This window comes from Danio rerio, chromosome 7 (genome assembly GCF_052040795.2).
Source record: "Danio rerio strain M-AB ecotype USA chromosome 7, GRCz13ab, whole genome shotgun sequence".
Taxonomy (NCBI): Eukaryota; Metazoa; Chordata; class Actinopteri; order Cypriniformes; family Danionidae; genus Danio; species Danio rerio.
Window position 1 is genome coordinate 3,508,776 of NC_141027.1, and position 21,878 is coordinate 3,530,653.

At 39.3% G+C, this 21,878-nt stretch overlaps 2 protein-coding genes and 1 long non-coding RNA gene across 7 annotated transcripts in view; all 3 read right to left on the reverse strand.

Annotated features, from left to right (window-relative positions):
* Positions 1–21,878, reverse strand: part of LOC147842925 (uncharacterized) — a 959,952-nt gene that overhangs the window by 251,311 nt on the left and 686,763 nt on the right. The window lies entirely within an intron of this gene.
* The window catches only part of si:dkey-88n24.9, a 203,030-nt gene that overhangs the window by 143,531 nt on the left and 37,621 nt on the right, over positions 1–21,878 (reverse strand). Inside the window, exon 5 of one of the 4 annotated variants that reach the window (XM_087259458.1) lies at positions 20,432–21,321. In XM_087259458.1, coding sequence (XP_087115584.1) covers positions 20,960–21,321 — 362 coding nt within the window. In that variant the 3' untranslated portion in view covers positions 20,432–20,959. 4 annotated transcript variants of the gene reach the window in all.
* On the reverse strand, positions 5,142–11,736 carry zgc:195077. Of its 2 annotated transcripts, XM_087258581.1 has the most exons (4): positions 11,618–11,736; positions 11,371–11,429; positions 5,894–7,863; positions 5,142–5,684 (listed from the first exon to the last, which is right to left on the reverse strand). In XM_087258581.1, exons 2-3 carry the CDS (start codon positions 11,379–11,381, stop codon positions 6,315–6,317), a joined length of 1,560 nt encoding a protein of 519 aa, XP_087114707.1. In that variant the 5' UTR covers positions 11,382–11,429; positions 11,618–11,736; the 3' UTR covers positions 5,142–5,684; positions 5,894–6,314.

The following is a 21,878-nucleotide window of genomic DNA, read 5'->3' on the forward strand; positions in this document are numbered from 1 at the left end:
TGGACAGCCGCAAGCAATCATAAGCATGTGATCTTCTCGAAATTAGTTTATAAATAAACTGCACTTATAATTCATTCATAGAGTTTTTAGCTGAGATGCGTAAATATCTTACAGGGACAGAGCTGGCAGAGCGCAAATATTTGTCAACAGCAAGACACTGATACCACCTGATTTGTCTAATGGAAAGACAAAACAACATGAGTTTGTCTTCATTTGTGTGTTTGACGTCTATGGTCAACAGAGCTCCATTGACAGTTTACAATAGATCATTGAACATGATGTTGTACAATATCAAAGAAATGCAAATATCCTGCTTGCTTATTTGTTTACAATATGTATTTTGTTTTTCAAGAAATGCCTTGTATTGTGTACAGTATTTGTTAGTGGTGTTTGTGTGGGTGTGTGCATTTGTGTTGACAGTAAATGATGACAGTCTTTTCACACAGATGTGTGTGTATGCTTTTACTCATAACCTTAAATGACCATCTGACCTCTAGATAAGAGTTACTTCAAGACAGAAATAATAAATTATTAGTTTAATTAAATTATATTAATGCTTTTAAGCCCAGAACTGATGAGATAAATCCCGAAGCTGAAGACAAGAAGCTCACGCCCCATTCACACGGGGCTTCAGCGTCAACGCTTGACTGAAGGCGCATCTGAAGTTGGGGATGAATCGATTGTCATGGAAGCGTTAGCCAATGAAATTCAGTCAGCAATAGGCCACTGTCTAGCTGGTGTATTTGCATACAGCGATCTGATTGGCTGACACTTCTGTTGGGGCTTGAAAAGTTGAGCTAGTCCCAACTTCTGCAGCGAGCAACACCTCTGAAGCGGCGCCGACAGATCCACAATGCAGTTTGGCAACGCCTGACGTCACCCATTTAAAGTGAATAAGAAGCGTTGACGCTGAAGCCCCGTGTGAATGGGGCGTCACAGCTAAATATGGGTTTGATTAAAAAATGACTGTTGTCATGATTCTGTGCCATGTGCTTGTGTTAGATCATGTGATTCCTGTTCTGTTCCCCCTTTGTTTAGTATTCGTTTGTTTCACCTGTTCACACGCCTGATTGTTATCAGTTAATCATGTCTTGTGTACTTATACTCCTAAAGCTGCGGTCACTTTAGAGTTTGAGCATGCGATATTCTGTCGTGCGGCACTGCGAAAAGGGCTGGAAATAAACAAGATTATTAGGCATTAAAAAGTGAGCAATTGCTCCATATTTTAAATTTCGCAGGTCAGAGTTCACCAAGCTTGAACACCAAGCTTGAACTTTGCACCGCAGCACCCTGCGAAACTTGACACATAAGCCTGTGTTTCCAGTCTGACGCATTCGCGTGCATATAAATGGAAGTCTATGGGAGGAAAAGCCCAGTGTGACCGCAGCTTAAGTTTCGGTTATTCCTCTATGGTTTTAATTGTCATTCTAATTCTCAGTCTGTTCTGTTCATTTATATTGGTTGTTCCTGTTCACCTGAAGATTAGGTAAATGTTTTAGAAGACGTTTTTGATATTATCTGTGCATTTATAGAGAGCAAGCGACAGAAGACCTGACTGAAAAAAGAAGTTTGCAGCATCTGTTTCTCTCCCTGAATTTCTTTTACGGACTGAGTCTCGAGGCCCATACCAGACTGTTTCTGTTTATCGCTAACTACATCAGCTATCTAGATCGCATGCTTTGTGGGTTCTACTATGCCAGTCTTGACACTGCTTGCAGAGCACAGTTGTTCAAGATGGTCCTCAGGGCAATTTTGCCACAAATCCCCTTTCATTGTCTGTCCAGAGGAAGACCTCATCATTGCCATTCTGGACCCAGAGACCAGCAAGCCATCACCCAACAGTGGGAAGTGCATGCTAATTGGTTGTCACAAACTGTAAGTATGGCTAAGTCTCACCATAATATCAAACCTTCAGAACTGTTGTGAAAATGTGACCACAAGAATTGTCAGGTGCTAAATCAATAAACTTTCTGATCTGAGAAGAAGATCCCAAGTCAGGAAGCCTACCTTCCTGACTGTATGTTTTTGATACTAGGGGGTCTCTCCTTTCACCCCAAGCTCCCCTTCCTGACCTTTCTCCACCAGAGCAGATCCTTCACATTTCACATAAAATGTCCAAGGTTTTAATATGGTGTATCTTGTAGCCGTATATTCATGTTTGGTTTTATTTTAAATGTCTCTGTGGGATTGTTAAAGTGGTCCTAATTTCACTGTAATAATTCCTGGTGTATGTTAATTTGGTTTTTAGCTTTGATAAGATCATTGCCAGATGCTCTCCCCATAGAGATGGTTGACACCTCAAACTCATAACACTTTTATTGTCTTGAATTTATGACGGTTTGTTCTAAGTTGAGTATATAAGGAAAAGGTGGGAGATGAATCATTGAAATCTTGTAGATAGGATACCCCATTGCAGTGTATGAACAGATTCAGGGTGTACTCACACTAAGTACAGTTGCTTTGAACTGAGCCAAAGCACGCTTTCCCCCCCTCCAGTCTCCCACAATGGCCTGCACTCACATTGCATTCGGGCCTGTGCACGCTTACATCATCGATGATGCGCTGTTCAGTAAGCACTTTCACTCTGCACAGTGGAGATTTCTTTAGTTATATATTTTTAGTCGTTTGATAAGCAGTGAGACGCAGTCAAATATTTCACCAAACAGATCAGCCACTTTTGACACTCATAAACAATCATGAAAACTGCACAAATTAGGAGGTTTACTGAAGCTTCAGCTGTCGTGCAGTGAGGGGTTTGCTTCTTTAATAATCTATGACATTTTGTTTTCTTTGAACAGTAAGAATGATTAATAAATCCATATGAAATGATCCTGTTTAAGTCATATATTCAGTTTCCGGCTCTGGTGCACTTTGCACTCACATTAGAAGCGTACTGCGCCAAAGCCCAAGTAAACCGCACTCTGGCACACCTCTTCCAACCAGGCCAGGGCCGGCCAAGTGAATCGTGCCTGAGGCCGATTCAGAGTACTCACACTTCTCAAATGATTCGGGAAAGGAGCCTGGGCACAGTTTGGATAGCATAGTGTGAGTAGGCCCTTATTTGCTGCAACACACTTTATATATTCATAACTTTTGGATTTATCTTTGAGTAATTGATGTTGGACATTTCTGAATTGGCTTTTATGCACTTTCATCTGGAAAATTAAGTGTTAAGATTTATTCATTCTGAATTCTCCAGAAATATTTTATATCCAGTCGATTAAGGCCCTGTTTACACTTATGCGTTTTCGTTTTAAAACGCATACGTTTTGCTACGGTTACGCCATCCGTCCACACTACGCCAGAGTTCTCGAGCGCCAAAAACAGAGCGTTTTTAAAATGCTGGAGAGGCCGTTTCTATTCTAAAACGCTGCTGCTCCGTTTCAGTGTGGATGAGGAAAAACGGAGACATCTAAAAACGGAGGCAGGACTAATGAGATTTACTACCTGATTGTGGCTTTTGTGTCATTGCGTATCCTTCCCTTATTCGTCAAGTCCCTATCACATGATTATAACACATGGCTTTAACACTACCGGAAGACAGTACTGTAAACAACAACATGGGCACAGAAATGGGAGCGTTGTTTGCACTATTGTCTGTTTTAGGCACCATTGTGCAGTGATTCATTTGTTATGTTTAGTAACAACTCGACCTCGTCGTCCGTCCACAAAAATACCTCTCTTGCTTTCTTTGCCATCGCGTTTAATGTTCAACAGGCGTTTGATGACTAACAATAACCAAATGCAGAGCGAGACGCATGCTTTCTGTTTATAATAGAACGCGCATGTCCAGAGTGCACGAATAGTCACGTGATATACGTTTTTGGTGGCGTAGTGTGGACGGAGATATGTTCAGAGACACTAGTTGAAACACTAGTGTGTATGCGGACAGTTTTTGTTCTAAAACGCCAATTTAAAACTAAAACACACTAGTGTAAACGGGGCCTAAGTGGAGTCTGCGCTACCGTTATGTTGCAACATAATCAGATTTTGTTAGAGATTCATTTAACTATACCAAGCCGTTTTGGCAGGACAGCATGAAGATCTTTTAATCGTCTAATCACTGATATAAGTTGTATGGAAATGACTAAATTAACTTCTCTTTTAGGATGAGTAAGCAGTTAGGAAGCGGGCTATTTGAGTATTGGTTAACCCTGCACCCTCTGATTAATTTCAGTGTGCCAAGATAATGTCCATGAGAAGACACCAAACCCGGGGCGTGAAACTGAGTGGCGTTTGGTCCCTAATGAACGTTTAACTGAAGAGTGAGGGAACAGATATTGTAAAGGGCCACAAGAGGCCACTATAGGTTGTTAATTTTCACTCACCTTATTCAGGTTAATGGCTTTAAAGCAAACCCTGGAACCTGTATAATTCATACCATGCCACACTCATCAAAACGATCTCATCCCAGAAGCTTGGTGATTAAATTCCTGTGAGAAATGTAAGTTAATCCAAGTTCTCTAAGCACGATCGTGTGCATTATAATGTTGTTTGTTTGTTTTTTGTTGCATTATCTCATGTTTACATTCGTGTGTTTAGCCAGATGACCATCACAAAACTAAAAAGCTACGTGTTTAGGCTAGCATCCCTTGGTGAGCGGAGTGAGGTGTTTAATTTATGTTTGTGTTTCAAATTATGATGTAAATGTCTAAATGGTTTATTTTTGGAAACTTTTGTGTTTTGAAATTGTCAACTAGGTGAATTATTGTGTATATGTTGCTTTACATAGCTCATTTGTTGTGCTGTGTGCAGATGCATGGTAATGCACTGTAAATGTGGAGTAATTTATTGTAAATTTGCTTTGCAATTTGTGTGTTTACTTCCAGTTTTCACAGTGTTTATGCTGGTTCCAGAATAAATCACTTTACACCCGTCAGAGACTCTCTGCTTCGTTTAAAGAAAATCAAGGGCTGCTACAAATATTAATCAAAACTCTTAATTGAGTCATAAATGATGAATGTGATTCGTTCTTACTATTAGAAATACTGCCTAAATTTGACGGTCTCTTAAAATTGGAGTCAGATTAAAATTCAGAGCTGAAAAACAAATATGAATAAATTGTAATAAATAACACAATTCTCTTTAGAAGCACTAGGAAAGGCTTACACACACACACACACACACACACAAACAGTTCTGCTGGTAAGTTAAGTTCATTGGTAAGAATAGTCACTTCCCTTAAACAGGTGTATTTACATCCACTGGAGGAGGAAAACATCTATGGAAGTGCACAGGAGAATATGGGAGAGGATACGTGGATAACCATCCATCTTTGATTCAAGCTAATGAGTGAGTGAGGTGAGCATATATAGTGCGTTGGTGATTGCCGGTGGGGGTGATTAGTAATCAGGTGAGGGTTCACGGGTGTGGTGGATGGTGAGTGAGAGCAGTGATTGGGATTGCAGGAAAGAGCAGACGGTGTGACACATTTAGTAAATACTTCTTAACAGGTCTCAAATTATACTAAGTATAAAAATGTAATTTATTTCACCATGCTAACTTCTCTTCATTACACAGGCTATCAGTCTGATTTTTATTATTTCAGTTTAAAGGTTGTTTAAATTTACAGTCTGCACAGTTTAGCTCCTAATTATTTTGGCCTTCTCATTAGTATTTAAGATCAACCAACAAACTTCACAAGTTATTTCCAGCTAAAACCAGCTAAAACCAGCTTGACCAGCCTAGCCAAGCTGGGAGTCCAGCCAAAACCAGCTATATCCAGCTTAAGCCAGGCTGGTCAAGCTGGTTTTAGCTGGATTTGGCTGGTCATTTTCCAGCCTGACCAGGCTGGAAACCAGCCTGGTAATGGCCAAAACCCCTCTAAAACCAGGCTGGTCAACCAGCTAAAACCAGCCAACCATCCTAGGCTGGTTTAAGCTGGATTTTTCACCAGGGATAATATGCAAAAAATGAATGTATAAAATAATAATAAGTAGAAGAGGGAACGAGAAGATTCTGGTTTTATTGTTGAAATTAATAATTCATTTTTTTACACATTTAAAATACAACACTAACAGAATACAGAATCAGATATATTTTGACTGGGATTAACACTTGAAAATACACATCAATATGCAACTATCCAGTAACCTGCAGTGTTGTAGACAGTGGTTTATTATAAAAGGTCATAAGCTAACAGATGAGACTGAAATGGCTTGCATTTTAATGATCACTTAGATTGACTGATTATCTGAATAGAAGAAATCTTGTAATTCCACTTATATAAATCATCACCTGCACCATTTTCCCATCTTAAACATTGATTTTCATCTTTATTGATTCATTTCATCTTCTGTGCATTTGTTCATTTGTCAGAAGATTTTATTGAGTCCAGCTTTTATGTAATTGATAAAACCCTTATTGGATTCTTCAGCTGCTGCCCGTCTCCTCATTTCCTCCAGTTCTCGAGCCCAGTCTTCTTTCCCAGCCTCCCTCACTCTGGGGATGAAGAATTCCAGATGCTGGAGGGTGAAGGCAGAGTCTGGTTTTAGTGCCACCTGAGACAGATTCTTGATGATCTGGTAAGCTTTGAACACCATAATTAACTTTTGATCTTCAATTGCCTTCAGATCTTGGTCAATATCATCCACTGTAATTAATAACCTCTTATTTTGAGGATTTTCATGATCTCTTTGTAAATCATCAAATTTCATCACAATGTCTGAAGTGCTAATAACATATTTCTTGTTCTCTTTTACGTGCTTGCTGTAGTGACACTTCCCTGTGCACACTGTGCAGTGGTCGTTTTTCATGACTTCACACTTCTTGGGACCAGAAACCCACCAGCAGTCAAACTCATGGCAGTTCTCCTCACAGACGGTGCAGGTTGTTGCTTTTCTGTTCTTCCATGATGTACTTACTATGGGCACCTTTTCTTTGACGGTCTTTTTGACTCTAATGCTAAAGTTTGTGCGTTTTTCAATCTTATCCTTGTTTTTTCTCATTGCATTCTGAATCTGACGTTTTTCAGACTTCTTCGACTCTTTCTCTAGGACTCTCAGTTGTAAGTTGCTGATGGAAGCTTCTAGCTGAATCCGCTCTTTCAGGACATCTGAAGTCAGCTCTAAACTACATCTGTTCTTTTCTTCCAGAGACTGAAGGAAATGCTTTGTCTCTTCCATGCTGTTTTCCCAGGCGTCTCTTTGAGCACGAATGAAGCGTTTCACATTATCTCGAGGTTCAGCCTGACAATTGTTGAACAAGAAATATACAGGTTGGCCCTTTCTGTCTCGTTTGCAGGGGATTTTAGCTTTATTAATGGCACTGAGGACATTCTTAGGAGGAAGACCATGAGAGTGTGTGATTAAAAACACAATGTTGTTCACAATGTCTTTCCCAAACAGAGACAGAACTGAGCTGATAATGTAGTATTGTCTGTCTGAGAGACGATTATTAGATGCTTTAATCACAAAACACACAGCATCGACTTCTCGAACTCCATCATTGCTCTGAAACAGAAAAGCTAAATTTTCAGCAACTTCCAGATCTTTCTCCAGTCCTCTAGTGTCTCCGTAACCTGGAGTATCAATGATGGTGAGAGAAATGGCACTCTCCTCTGGAAAGACCTCATACATGGTGATTTCAGAGGTTTGGGATTCTGTTTGATCTCCTCCTTCTTCTTCTGTGATTTCATTCCATGTTTCATCTTCAAACTTCACTCCCAGTATGTAGTTCACTAAAGAGTTGATGAGGGTGGTCTTTCCAGTACCGGTCTCTCCCACCAGCAGAATAATTTTGTTTTGTTTTCTTGCGTCTTTTGCACCATAAGTCCATTTTCTGACTTTTCCATTATCATCAAGTATTTTCCTCTCTGTATGTAGACGGTATCGTCTTGGAGGACCTTGATGAATCAGAGTTGATCTGCATGATGAACATATTAAAACATGTAAAACAGGAGAACATGATAGATAAACAGTGTTATAGATGATAACAAAGCCACTTCAACAAAAGCCCTTTATTTTATCTCTCCCGGACATCATTAGTCTACCTCATGACAGGACATCTCTATTTTCTCACAGCACATCACTAGTCTATAACACATAGGTTTCAAACTCAATTCCTGGCGGGCTATAGCTTTGCACAGTTTTGCTCCAACCCTAACCCACACCTAATCCAACAAATCAAGGTATTCAAGACAACTCTTTAGGGATTGAGTTCGAGACCTATGCTCTAACAGGACATCATTAGTCTCTCTCAGGACATCAGTAGGTTCTCTGAAAACATCATTAACAAAACCCCTTTATTTTGTCTCTCACTTGGACACTAATCTACCACATGACAACCCTACTAGTCACTCAAATGCGCAGATCGATCGAAATCTGTCTTAAAGGGGTACATCCTGGTTAGAAATGTTGTCAAGATTGATGTTGTGCCGACGTCACATGACTGTCATATGTGGCATCAAAGTACTGCGACAGAGCTCCGAGATCAGATGACTGATTCAGCCAGTGCAGCATCTGAAGAGCGACACAATAACGACACGGATATTACATGATTGGCTGGATACACCGCATGACAAGAATCACATGTGTTTCGGGTTTATTATTGGACAAATCAGATGCACAAATTTCAAAACAAACGATTAACAATCCACACCCTTGTATATATGATGCTTATTAAAAGACTACAAATACTTTACTGCAGTATCATCTTTTATTTAATAATTTGATTATAAAGGCTAGATTGTTAGGACAGGTTTATTTTTAACCTTTTATATACAGACTATATACTGTATTCAGCTCCATGAATGATTTAAATGATAGATTTTAGTGAATAACCTTAAAGAGCACCTGTGGTGAAAAATCTGCTTTTCAAGTTGTCTGGACAGACATGTGTGTATATATAGTGTATAGACCGTCATATTGGGCTGATATAAACACACACAGTCCTTTTTTTTCAATTTAACAAAAAAATGGTGGACCAATTAGAGCGGTTTTCAGACCGACCGCAACTTTGCGTAGGAGAGCGGTCCTCCTGCCCACCAATATTGATTGACAGCCTCACGTCACGATCATATCCTCAATTACTTGTTGCATGTCCACCATTTTCAGCGTGTGAGTCAAAGCGATATCACTAAAGGAACACTCTTGCTCTATTTTTTTTGATGAAAAGCTCATTGGGCTCAACACAAGATCAATATTCTCCACATTATCATTCTAATTGTATTTATTGCTTGTACCTTGTACGCTGCACGCGGGTCAGCGGCTCGGCACGGCTCCGATGTGTTTGTCCTGGTGGAGGCTTGTGTTTGGAGTTCTGGAATGCGTGGCGCAACGATTCGGGACACTTCATGTTTCAAAGACACAAATGATTTTGTACTCTCTGCTTGGTCTGTATCTGACTCGTACATGTACGGCTGAATGCTCATCCTAGCATAGCTTAGCTTAGCTCTCTCTCTGTCTGTCAGCCTGTCTGTTGCAAACACAGAGCGTAGGAGCTCTTGGCTATGAACCTAAACTGGCATACTCAGAATAACCAGAATATTATTATTAAATCATAAAAAAGGGATAAACTATGTGCCCTTTGATATTAACTCAAATAAGTCTTACAGACTTATAAAATAATTAGTGTCATTAATCCTGACACCCTAAAGATTTTTGAAAAAATTAAGTTAATTAACTATTTTAATAAATAATTATAATATTTATAGTGTTAAAATAGAAATATTTAAAGGGCTAAAACAAATAAGGCAAAGAACACAGTTGCAGCTTTTTTATTTTTACTGTTGTGGCCGACGTGTGTTCAGGGACGGCGCGTGCATAGAGGTGACCCAGGCAGCCGCCTTGGGCTACAGAATAGTAAGCGAACCCCCCTATCCTCATCCGCTACACCCTCTCCCTCACAGTCTTTCATCTGTGAACCGGTCACTTTTGGGTTGAGGGAGGCGTGATTGCCGTTTGCCTAGAACGCCAGTTCAGCTTGCTCCGGCCCTTCTTGTGTTTAACGTGCAAGGAAATTTGGATCAAACCAAGGACGCAGTCTTAGAAAGAAAGTTTCAGTATAAAACAATTAATGTAGCATCACCAGGCTATCCAGCGTTTCCTCCAAAGTTTCATGCAATTTCAGGTGTTTCATTTTTGTTCTTAAGACTTTAACTGCAGTTCAGCAGTTCACTTTCATTCAGCAGATTTTCATTCTGGATGTTTTCATGGAATTTAATACCGCATGGCAAATGGAAAGAAAAACCTCCAGAATTTGGGACTCGCACGATCCTATAAGGTAATCAAAATCTTATCTTATTCATTAAAGCGGAGTATTTGTGTCCATGAAAATGTACTGCATGCATTGTCTGTGTGTGTGTTTGTGTGTGTTTGTAGTCCTCTTAGAATCTACATGGAAATCATTTTTGTTTGTTATTGGCATTGATTGTATTGAAATTCAAATGGCACTAACATGTCTGTGTTTTCATTTCTATAATAAATACGGTGTTTCGTGATTAATCATGATTAATTAAAAAAATGATTAATTACGTTGACAGCCCTAGTTTTATGTAATACATTAATGGTTATGTGCCTGACTTAACCTTAACAAATCATAATATTGCATTGGAATGTGATCCACCTACATTGTTTCTATAGAATTTTTACAGCCATTCATTTCACTGTGATTTCAGTTGTTGACATGGTTTTACTCCGTTAATATAAAATACACATATTATTATTATTATTATTATTATTATTATAAGACTGTTCTTTAAGTCATGTAAAAAAACAGTAAATTACAAAACAAAAAGAGAAAAAAAATGACTCCAGCTAGATTTTCACCAACTGGGTCACTGTCTTCACCATGTCTGCTCCAGGAGAGACTTGGGGTACGAAGAATTGTCTGACTGTGCTTTGATTTCTGTGAGCTCTGTCATTGCAGGAATGCTGCTCTCCGGAGGGAAGTTGTCGCACGACAGACCCGCGTGAGCCACACAGAACGCTCTCAGACAAATCGTGCAGTTGACTTGATAACATTTTCTAACACTACTCTGCGGTACTTTGCAGTCGCTTGCGTTTAAACTCTAAGACGGGGAGCAGCCACCTCACTGGACAAAGACCATTCAAACTAATGATGACATCAAGCATTACCCAATCAAAAGTAGGAAATGAGGCATCTTCACAAAATGCGTGTGGGTTGATTTGCATGAAAAGCTACTTTTAAAAAATGATAACAAATAAGGGACAGAACCTGTTCTGTATTGATGCAGAACGGGACGCGCTAATTCCATTCTCAAATACGGGATGATTCCATATTTTAAGGGACAAGTGGCAACCCTACTCAAACCAGTAACCTTCTTTCTGTAAAGCGATAGTGCTAACCACTGAGCCACCGTGCCGCCCAGCAATATATAATTCAGTAGAAAGTATAAAAGTGCCAACTCACCTGGAACTCATGATAGCTTGAATGACCTCAGCAGAAGAACTTCACTGTCTCTCTCCAATCTGCAAAACAATGCATTACCTTAATGGTGGCACCATATTTCGAAAAATCATAATATATTTAATTATATTCTATAATTTAGTTTTGTTTTCTCCTGTTGGTTCTTTGAAACATTCTGTATTGCATAAAGTGCTGCAGAAATAAACATTGATGAATTAAGTTTTCCTACTAAATGCATATTCTTACACACCAGACTTTGCTCTGTCAAGAGTCTCGTTAAACATCAAAATCTCTGGGAAGTAAGGCTGATTTAACAAGCCTAACTGGTTGAAGTCCCTCCCAGCTTAGACATTTGTTAAAAAAAAAAAAAAAAAAAAAAAAAAAAAAAGAAACCTGTGAGGATTTACTTAAGACATGACGTGAAACATTTATGGGAGGACAGAACTGCAGCATTACTACACTCTAAAAAAATGTTCCCTACTGAAAAAAAAAAATAGCTTAACCAGGCTAGGCTTGTTGGCTGGTTTTAGCTGGTCGACCAAGCTGGTTTTAGAGGGGTTTTGGCCATCTCCAGGGTAGTCTTAGCTGGTCAGGCTGGGAGATGACCAACTAAAACCAGCTTGACCAGCCTAGCCAGGCTAGGAGCCCAGCCAAAACCAGCTATGCCCAGCCCAAACTAGGCTGGTCAAGCAGGTCAGGCTGGAAAATGACCTAAACCCCTCTAAAACCCGCCTGGTCAACCAGCTAAAATCAGCCAACCAGCCTAGGTGGGTTAAAGCTGGATTTTTCAGCAGGGGAGTTTTATCTTCAACCCAATGGTTGAGTTTATTAGGTTATTTAATAATAACTCAACCAGTTGGGTTAAATATTTGATGCTATGTTGGGTTATTTTTAACCTTTATTTGGTTATTTATTTTATAACTCAACCAGTTTGGTTAAATATTTGATGTTTGTTGGATTATTTTGAACCTTTATTTGGTTATTTACTTTATAACTCAACCAGTTGGGTTAAAATTTAGAATTTCGACAGTCAACTGATTTAACTGACACAGAACAGCTGTATTAATATGAGTACAAATGTTGTTTTTGCGTTGTAAAGTTCATTTAAGCTCCAGTGTAGAAATAGTTGTTGTTATTTTTTATCAAATTACCTCCCGTGTCGTCTTTTTTTCTATTCGTTTCACCAGCACTCTTAATTATTGATGATAAAAACGCATGCGTCATAGTCAATAAAACGCTTTCTCTGCCTCCCGTGTTCATTTATATAGTTTTTTTTAGGGGAAAATGATACACATATTTGGGATATTCGTCTGTCATTCTCGCCTTTAGGACCCAGCGAAGACATTCACTTATTTACACAGCCATAATTCTAAAATAATAGTAGTACTTCAAAAGTAATACTAGAATGGAAAAAAATAAAATTTAATAAAAATAAGCCAATGCATTGGGTTAAAATAACCAATAGTTGGGAAGGTGCTGTAATAACCTATATAATTGGGTTATATTTTGGGGTATTTTTAACCCAACTATTTAACAGAGTGAGACAGACAGCAGCATTTACTAAGGTTTGCTATAGTGAGTTTAATAGTCCTTCAACGCAATTCATATCGGTTTCTCTCAAGGTTTTTGTTCTTCACTCGCCTATCTATGAAGTTTTTTTTCCCTCTCCGGATTTGGGATTGGTAGAGCTACGCATCGATGAATTTGCTCTTCAGTGTTTGGACTCTCAGTAGTGATTATTAAATCACACTGAACTGAGCTAAACTGAACTGAACTTAAACTCTGAAAACTGAACTACTCTGTTCCAATTTACTATGACCATTTATGTGAAGCTGCTTTGACACAATCTACATTGTAAAAGCGCTATACAAATAAAGCTGAATTGAATTGTAAAATCGTTTTGATTTAGTGGCTAATTCATATGAATTTGTACGATCTTATTTGTACAATTTAGTACAATTTGCTCTTCGCCGGTTAGGGGTGGGGTTGGGTGCCATGCCTCTTTTTTTAAAATCGAACATTTTCGTTTGACTGAACTCGTACGAATTAGCCACTAATCTGACAAAACTTAAAATACTCACGTTTCCTCGTGAGATCAGGCTGGGTCCTTGCAACGCTATTTAATGCCCCCCAAAAATTCAGTTTTAAAGGAATAGTTTAGCTAATGATGAAAATTCAGACATTAGATAGGTTTCTTTTAATCTTTAAATTCTGAAAATGTGCATGTAAAACTAAACTTTTTATTCGATAAGAGAAAATGCATGTAAACGACAATGCAAACACATTTACCAAATAAATTCCAGCACATGAGACAAATCATGTAATAACAAAAGTAGGTGCGACGGAACAGCATTATGGGACATTCTTTTCTGAATGGTTGAACAATTATTTTGATGTGATTCGTTATGAATTATAATAGCTGATACACGCCTTGAATTTGAGTAATACTAAAAGCTATTTAGAAGATACGCCTGGGAATATGTCAGACTTAATTACCAGAAAATCTCCATCCAGCTGTACATCAACCTCTTTTCATCAGTGCTCATTACTCATTTAATGACTTTAAGTGTAAGTAATAATCTGTTGATTCATATAGATTCATTTGATTCATATAGATTCATTTCACAATTTCTTTATCAATGCATTTATAAGCATTTTGTGTAAATAAAACACATATTGAATAAATAAAACATAACTTTTATTTTTATATGTTAATAAAAAGAGGCTACTAAATGTTCAGTCATCACAATAAAACAGAATGTGTCATGAAAAAAGTAGTCCTTACATGTCTGAAAATCAAATGGAAATGTCTTACCTTAGCTTGCAGTTTCGTTACTTGACGCACTTGTGTTGATGTTCACTGATCATCTGATGTATATCTTCTACATGAGGCAGAGGAACAAAAATACATACATCCACATACACTGAATCGGCCACTTTATTAGGTACACCTGTCCAACTGCCTGTTAACGCAAATTTCTGATCATATGGCTGTTGAGTATTTACAATGAGAATTTCGACTTATTTTTTATTTTACTTGCATTTTTAATTGAAGTTCTTAAACAATATCCTTTTTGCGTTTTCTCATGACATCATGATAATTATTTCTTAATCAAAATAGTGATTTTAGTAATAAATAAGAGCTTCAGACAGAACTGTCTGAACTGTTCTCCTCGTCTGACATCTTCAAACGCACCGCGTGTTCACTGCATGTCAGGATTGCCTTCTGAGGCGCAAGTGATTTATTAGATGAAGAAAAGATTGATGCAGCTTCTCCTACCGCAGCAAATTCAGTTTTTACTGTTGATATTTGGTGCCAGTTAATCAGGATGTGACGATTTTGTTTTTAATTTTCGCTTTGTCGAGTTGGAAGGAAACGTTCCTTTATTCGCACCTCTTTCATGCGATATTCCAGTTTTGCGCATAAAGTTCATTCGCATTGTTGGATGGAAACATAGCTAGTTACTATGTTTACATCAGTAATTTACATATTTGCCTTAATCTGAATAAGACATTACTATTATTAAGATGTTTTCATGAGTTGCTTTTTGAATGTTACTTTGATGATCCTGTTATATATGTTATAGCACATAGATCAATTAACGCCCTATTCATGATAAACAGCAGGTTCAATAACAATGCACCACTTTGAATGGAATATAATTACATTAATATACATAAAATATCCTGATATAAAATATCCTGACTGTACAAATGTCAATTGTTTAAATTGTAAAAATTATTCTTGACAAAATAAATTAATTTCATTAAACCTCTATATGAAAGCACTGTAAATTCACAGGTGGAAAGCTAAAGTATGCTAATTAGAATAAAGGAATAAAAGTAATAAGAACGTCAAAGTCATGACCACTGAGCAGGCACGTGCACACATAGGCCTCAACCTTTGCAGTGCACATGCCCTTTTTAGTCTTGGATAGAAAGTGCCCTTCCAAAATGATCAAAAGTGCCCCCGCGATGCGGCACACCCTCCGTCCTGCCCTTCAGTAGGCGCGCGTTTTAAAGTAAGCATTATTGTAAAAAGCGTCCTGTGACGCTCCAGGGACAGCAGCTCCAGGCCAGCTTTTAGCCTCCACCACTGAGACTGCAGCTCTGCACAAGACTTTTGGCCAGCGGAGAAATTAAAATGGTCTGTGCCCTGGTCTGAGTCTGGTTTCTCTCAAGGTTTTTTTTCTTCTCTCGCCTATCCGTGAAGTTTTTTTCCCTCTCCGCTGTTGCCCCTAGCTTGCATGGTTTTGGGATCGCTAGAGCTGTGCATCGATGAATTTGCTCTTCAGTGTTTGGATTCTCAATAATGATTTTAAACCACACTGAACTGAGCTAAACTGAACTGAACTTAAACACTAAAAACTGAACTACTCTGTTTAAGATACTATGACCATTTATGTGAAGCTGCTTTGACACAATCTACATTGTAAAAGCGCTGTACAAATAAAGCTGAATTAAAAACTGAATTGAATTATTATAAACTATCATTTGTTCCCCAACAAAAATCCTAGCATGCATCAGGTTTCAAATATTTGCATGCCTGACAATGAAATGGCTAATTCATCATGTGTGGAGTGTGCGGGTTTATGAGCGTAGAGTGTGTCGCATTCCAGGTGGCACAATGAAGCTAGTGGCTGCAACCTGTTCGGCCCAGATTTTGGCGGTGTTGTTTTCTATGAGACCCTAGAATCAGGCCTCCCTGCTGGACTTTTGGCATCACCAGCTTGATGGCATGGAGTGCCCGCGAGCACCACATTAACATGCTGGACCCCCAGACATGAAACGCTGTGTTCGTGCCCATCATCCGGGGACAGGAAACCACACATCCAGAAACACACGGTCAGAACAATATCCTGAAAAAGACGCGCTGCACAACTGTATTGCTCTTTTAGGAAACTTAGCAGCAATACAAACAGCTCTGGAGGACCAGACCCAAAGAATGGCAGGCAAGGGAGAAACCCTCATCAGCTCTCTCAGACGATTCGTGAAAGGATCTGAAGCTAAAAGTATGCCTCTGCTTGCCACATGCAGCGCTGACATATACGATTAATTGTATGTAGCAACTCATTAGCATTTCATTAGCTAGATTGTATACTCTTTCTGATGATTGGATTCTGATGAAATCCCCCATTGTGGAACTTTCCACATAGCATTGAAGTTCCCCTCCTGAAGGGTAGCTGGACTGATACAGTTTCAATTTACAAGAACTTCAGTGTTGAGCCGCTTTGACACAATCTACATTGTCAAATCGCTATATAAATAAAGATTAATAGAAATGTATTTTTTGTAATTTCAGCTATAAAATAGTACATATTGTACAGTACACATTTGATGATGATGATGATGTAAAAAGCCTTTATACACTGATACATGCAGCAAAATTGGACCCCGCTGACCAACCACAAACATCACACATTTCAGGGGAAGAAAGATCAGATGAGACGTAGCTTTAGAAAGAGGAAATAAGATACATTAGGGAAAAGGGAGAAAGGGAAAAAACGCTCCTCTCAGACTGTCCTTAAAGGGCCATGAAACACCCTCGTTTCAGCAGTGTGTTTTCACACCTCTACTTTGGAAAAAGTCAGAAAAGTGGGCGTGTCCAGCTCTGTTTAGGGGGGAGTGTCGGAGGAAGAAAAGAGGCATGGTGTGGGAGTGTCTATTTGGGCGCGCTGAATTTCAGAGTCAAAACACACACCCACAGCGGACAATGTGACTGTGTTTACATGGACATCTGTAGTGGAATTATTTGCCAAATTATTAAATGGTGGACTTTAACTGCAGTTTGGCTCTTTCATTCAGGGAATTCATTAATGTCCCTCCCGACAAATGTGATATTTGATTCGAGGATCTGCTCTAAGCGTGTATTTTTCATGCAATGTTTGATACCGCTGGCGAATGAGAGAAAAAAAACTCAGCATTTCCCGGAAACTTAGATACACACGGCAGGTAGCGTCAGAAAGCCGCGTGTGTTATTCCGGTCACAAAATCCAACACAAGGTTATAGTTTGGTTGTAAATGTTAGTGCTAACTATTGCACTCGGTGCAATAGTTTGTTTGATACGAATAAAATACGAACTGAATAAACAAAGAGCACTGGTCGCTCACTTACCAAATCTGTAGAGACAGGACAATCACCAGCAACTAGAGCCGCGTCTTTATTTAGAGGAGACTACAAGCGAATCTGGATCTCAGTGTTTGCAGATGAGAACAGCTCTCAGGTAAACAATAATCCTCCTTAGACACGTAAGTTATTGTTGTCGAGCGTCGCGTACACTGTTAATCCACACGTGAGACTGAGCTCTCACAGAGAGAAAATGAAAACAAAACTTAACTGCAGCAAACTATAAAAGCAACACTTCACGCTTGTTTTGCCAACACAACGTGGCGTCTTTGCCGTCTACACTCTGACAGTAATGAATATTAATGAAGTTGCACAATAGAGCGCGCTGATTGGTTTGAACCAAGCCTTACTCATGCATTAACCGGAAGTACGAATTTGCTTGAAATAACGCAAAAACAACAAATTTACTCTTTTTAGTGAAATATAGGTGTCCTAATAGTGTTTTTAGCAGTGTGGGACACATATACGACTGTCAACAGCTCAAAACATGTGTTTTGGTGTTTCGTGACCGTTTAAAATAAGGCAGTGTGAGATGGGGGGGGGGGCAGCAACAAACACACAAACACATAGACATAACATCACAACAGAGGATGTGGAGATAGTCTGATATAGGCAACTGCCATCTGGTCCTGCAGCTAGAAAAGCGCTTGTCACAGACCCGACTACCCACACAAGCGGTGAAAGCACATGAAGGCGTGAGATGTGGGGGGAGGCAGTGATTGTCTATCTGTAGCTGTGTACATGTGTGTGTGTGTGTAAGCCTGTAGAGCCTAAACAGGTGTCCTTGGAACAGGGAGAAGGAATTCAGAGCATCTCATTATCTTTTTCTCCGGGGGAAGTTGTTTATGTCCAGAAATGGCCTTGGTTGAGGCTGTCTTGCAGGATAGTCACAGGGAAGCCGAAAGAGAAAAAGGTTTTTAAATTTGTGTCAATAGCCCCTTTCACACAGTGATACCGGTAAATATCTGGAAAATTTCCGGAACGACTTTACCGGTATATTTAAAAAAGTGCTGTTCACACAGGCGAGGACGTTACGGAAATTTTCCAGAAAAGAGCATTCACACATCCAATCCAAAATATCGGTAAATTCTGACATCATTCACCACAAATGAGCTTTAAACGGCTGCGCTTGTGTTTGTAAACATTTGACTAAATTACAAACTCTGTGGATGATCAATATTGTGAACAACTTTCTCAGGATCACTTTCGCATGTCGAGATGTTAATAATATGTGCGTGTGCAGGCGCTCACAGGCTGTTTCACAGGCACACGCAAAGCTTGAAGGTAAACAAACAACGGCTTATCATAAGCATCTCATCGATGATTATTTACACAGTTGGCATTAAGAAGAACATATAAACGTGATCTGACTAACTTCTAGCAGCTAACTGTGTCTGGAAAAATATTCAAAGGTTTTTATTCTCACAAACCGCGCGGACGTAAATGCGTCTGACTGTTGTGATTGGCTAAAGCAGACGTCTCACGTCAGCACGTTCTAGACGTGCACGCGCTTATTACGGCAATCTTCCTTCTGCATTCACACAGCGCAGCATTCCGGCAAATTGCCGGTAATGTTACAACTTCTCTTTCCGGAAAATAGCCAGAACGAATTTACCGGTATTTTCAAAAAGGACCTGTTCACACATACAACCTTTACGGAAAATTGCCGGCAATTTTCCGGAAAGGTCTGTATGTGTGAAAGGGGCTATTATCTGCTAATTTTGCTGATATCTAATGTCCATCACTGGTCCATCACTGATCCAGGCCTGTCCAAATCTTGTTGCAAAGTCGTGAGTTTCTCTGCAATGTTTTCCATTTTGCGGTCCACAACCACAGTCTGAGTACTAACAGCTCTGCTCACCATCGTTTCAATCCAGCCAGCCAGCTAGGTGAGGTTTTGAGTCGCACTGACCACTTTTATCCGTCTTCAATACCTCAGGGCCCCGCCTTAGCCTATCAGCAGAAACCCTGTTAACTCTGAGTAAATAGATATCTTCAACATCCTCCAGACACAGAGTGGCCAGACACATCAAGCGCCACTTCTCCCACCCTTCCATCATGTATTCATCTGCAAACAATCATGCAGGACAGTTGGGTTCCCCCAAACCCAGGCTTCTCATTGAGAGGATGGTGTCAGTTGCTTTCAGAGACCAGTTGATCAGATCCAGAATTCCTTATTGTTTGGAGAGTAGGGCAAGGAGAGCCTTGGAGATAGAATAAGACGTAACAAAAAGAACTTCTGTCAGCAGGTGGCGCTATGACTGTGACTTAATATTGGCATGTAGATGTCTTAAGGAGAAGAATCTAATCGAACCTGTGAATTTTCAGTTAGATCAGACACTATCTGGTTGACTCATAGCCAAGTACTTCCTCTTCCATGGTAATACACTGAAAATTGTCACGGACATGCCCTTAGGTGAAAACTCTAGATCTTCATAATTTAAAAACACAAAGGCCTTTGGACTAAACTAATGAAACAAGAATTTGATCTGATAAAATTTGTATGAGTTTGTTACAGTATAAAACATGCAACTATTCCCTGTTGCCAGCAGGTGGTGCTATAACTGTAACTTACTATTGGCATGTCAACATGTTCAGGTCAGGATTCTTAACTAACGTGAATTGAGGCAGATCAGACATAGCATGCCAGAGTAATAACAACTTCCTGTTTTGTGGTGAAACATCAATGTTTGTGAGGCTGCTACGGACACACTCTTCAATGTAAACTTTAGATCTTCGCAATTTAACATCACCAAGGCTTTTAGATGATAAAACCCAATACTGGTTTTGATCGGATTAAATTCATAGGAGGTGTTTGTTAATACAACACCTGGAAATGGAAACCAGCAAGAGGCGTTACAATAAAAACCATCATCCCTGCAGAAACATTCATTCCAGGAAGCTGAAATGTCCATACTAAATATGAGCCAAACAAATAGACAGTTAAACACACTTTAATATTTGCACTACAAATAATTTTCTGATTACTGTGATGCTGGAGAGACATTAGCAAATAAACAGGAGACAAAAATACTGACTGTAGATCAGTTTATTTCATCTGATGTTCTGTTTATTTCAGGATTTAGGATCAATCACATTTTATACCAAAACTTCTCTTTTGCCTTTCAGAATAAAGCAGATTTCATTCAGCTGAAACACAAATCATGATTTACTGAAGATCTGCTGCTCACAGAATCACATTCAGCAAAACATGAAGAGACCAAACACCAGCAGATCTAGAAAACACACTGAAAACACACACATCACATCTAAAGAATCTTAAACTGAAGAACCTTAAACCTTAATCTTAAACATTGATGTTAAAACATTGTTGTTAAGAACATATTATTTTATGATAGATAAAATACAGAAGTAAAACCCTTGGCTATTAAAGTACACATAGCAGATTAACTCGTTAAAAACACAGTGTAAGTGAGTAAACACACAAACACATCTTTCTCACTCTCAGTAGTTTCTGCAGATGAAGTTGAGTCTGTCAGATTCAGGAAGGCTGATCCAGGTCTGATCTCCTCCAGACTGAACTGCTCCTTTTCTGTTCTCCAGTTTGCAGTTTTCCGGTGTGCTGCCGTTCCCTGGAGCCCAGTTCTGATAGCACACCATGTCTCCACCCAGCCAGAGCCACATGTTCATGCTGCAGTAGTTGTGTAAACCCAACCACACCGCCTCAGTAGACGCCAGTTTAACCACGTTCATCACACGACGCTGCATCTCCACTGACTGAACCGAGACCAGATCCACATGATTCTGTCTGCAGTATCTCAGAGCTTCAGACCATGACAGATTCTGCTGGATCACAATCAGTTTATCTGGACACAAAACAAAGCAGAAACTAGAGAGAGACTGATCAACAACAGCATGCAGAACAAACACTGTGGAGGAATTTGCATTGTAGACTTGTAGGGAAGGGGTGTTAAACTCAGTTCCTGGAGAGATTCATTCAAATTCTGCTCCAACACACATACCTGCAGGTTTCAAACAAGCATGAAGAACTCAATTAATTTGATCAGGGTTAAAAACATAATTAGGGTTAAGGATAAATTGTGCAAGGCTGTGACCCTCAAGAAACTGAGTTTGAGACCTCTGATGTAGACTCAATTTTACGTCATTAGATGACTGTTGCACAAAGCTGGTTTGGGTTTTCTCCCAGGTAAGTTTGCATTTAGTTAGTAAACTCTGAGTTTGAGATCAAGAAGATGGATTGGTTTTTATCTGGATCCATTGGCATGGTAACTTAGCAAAATGGTTAACCTACCCTCCATAGCAGGTCTTATTCTGGTTTAGAAATCTCAAACCTAAACTGGACCAATCAGCTGAGAGTAAAAGTCATGTACATATATCTGAAAACACTTCCAGTTCCTGAGCA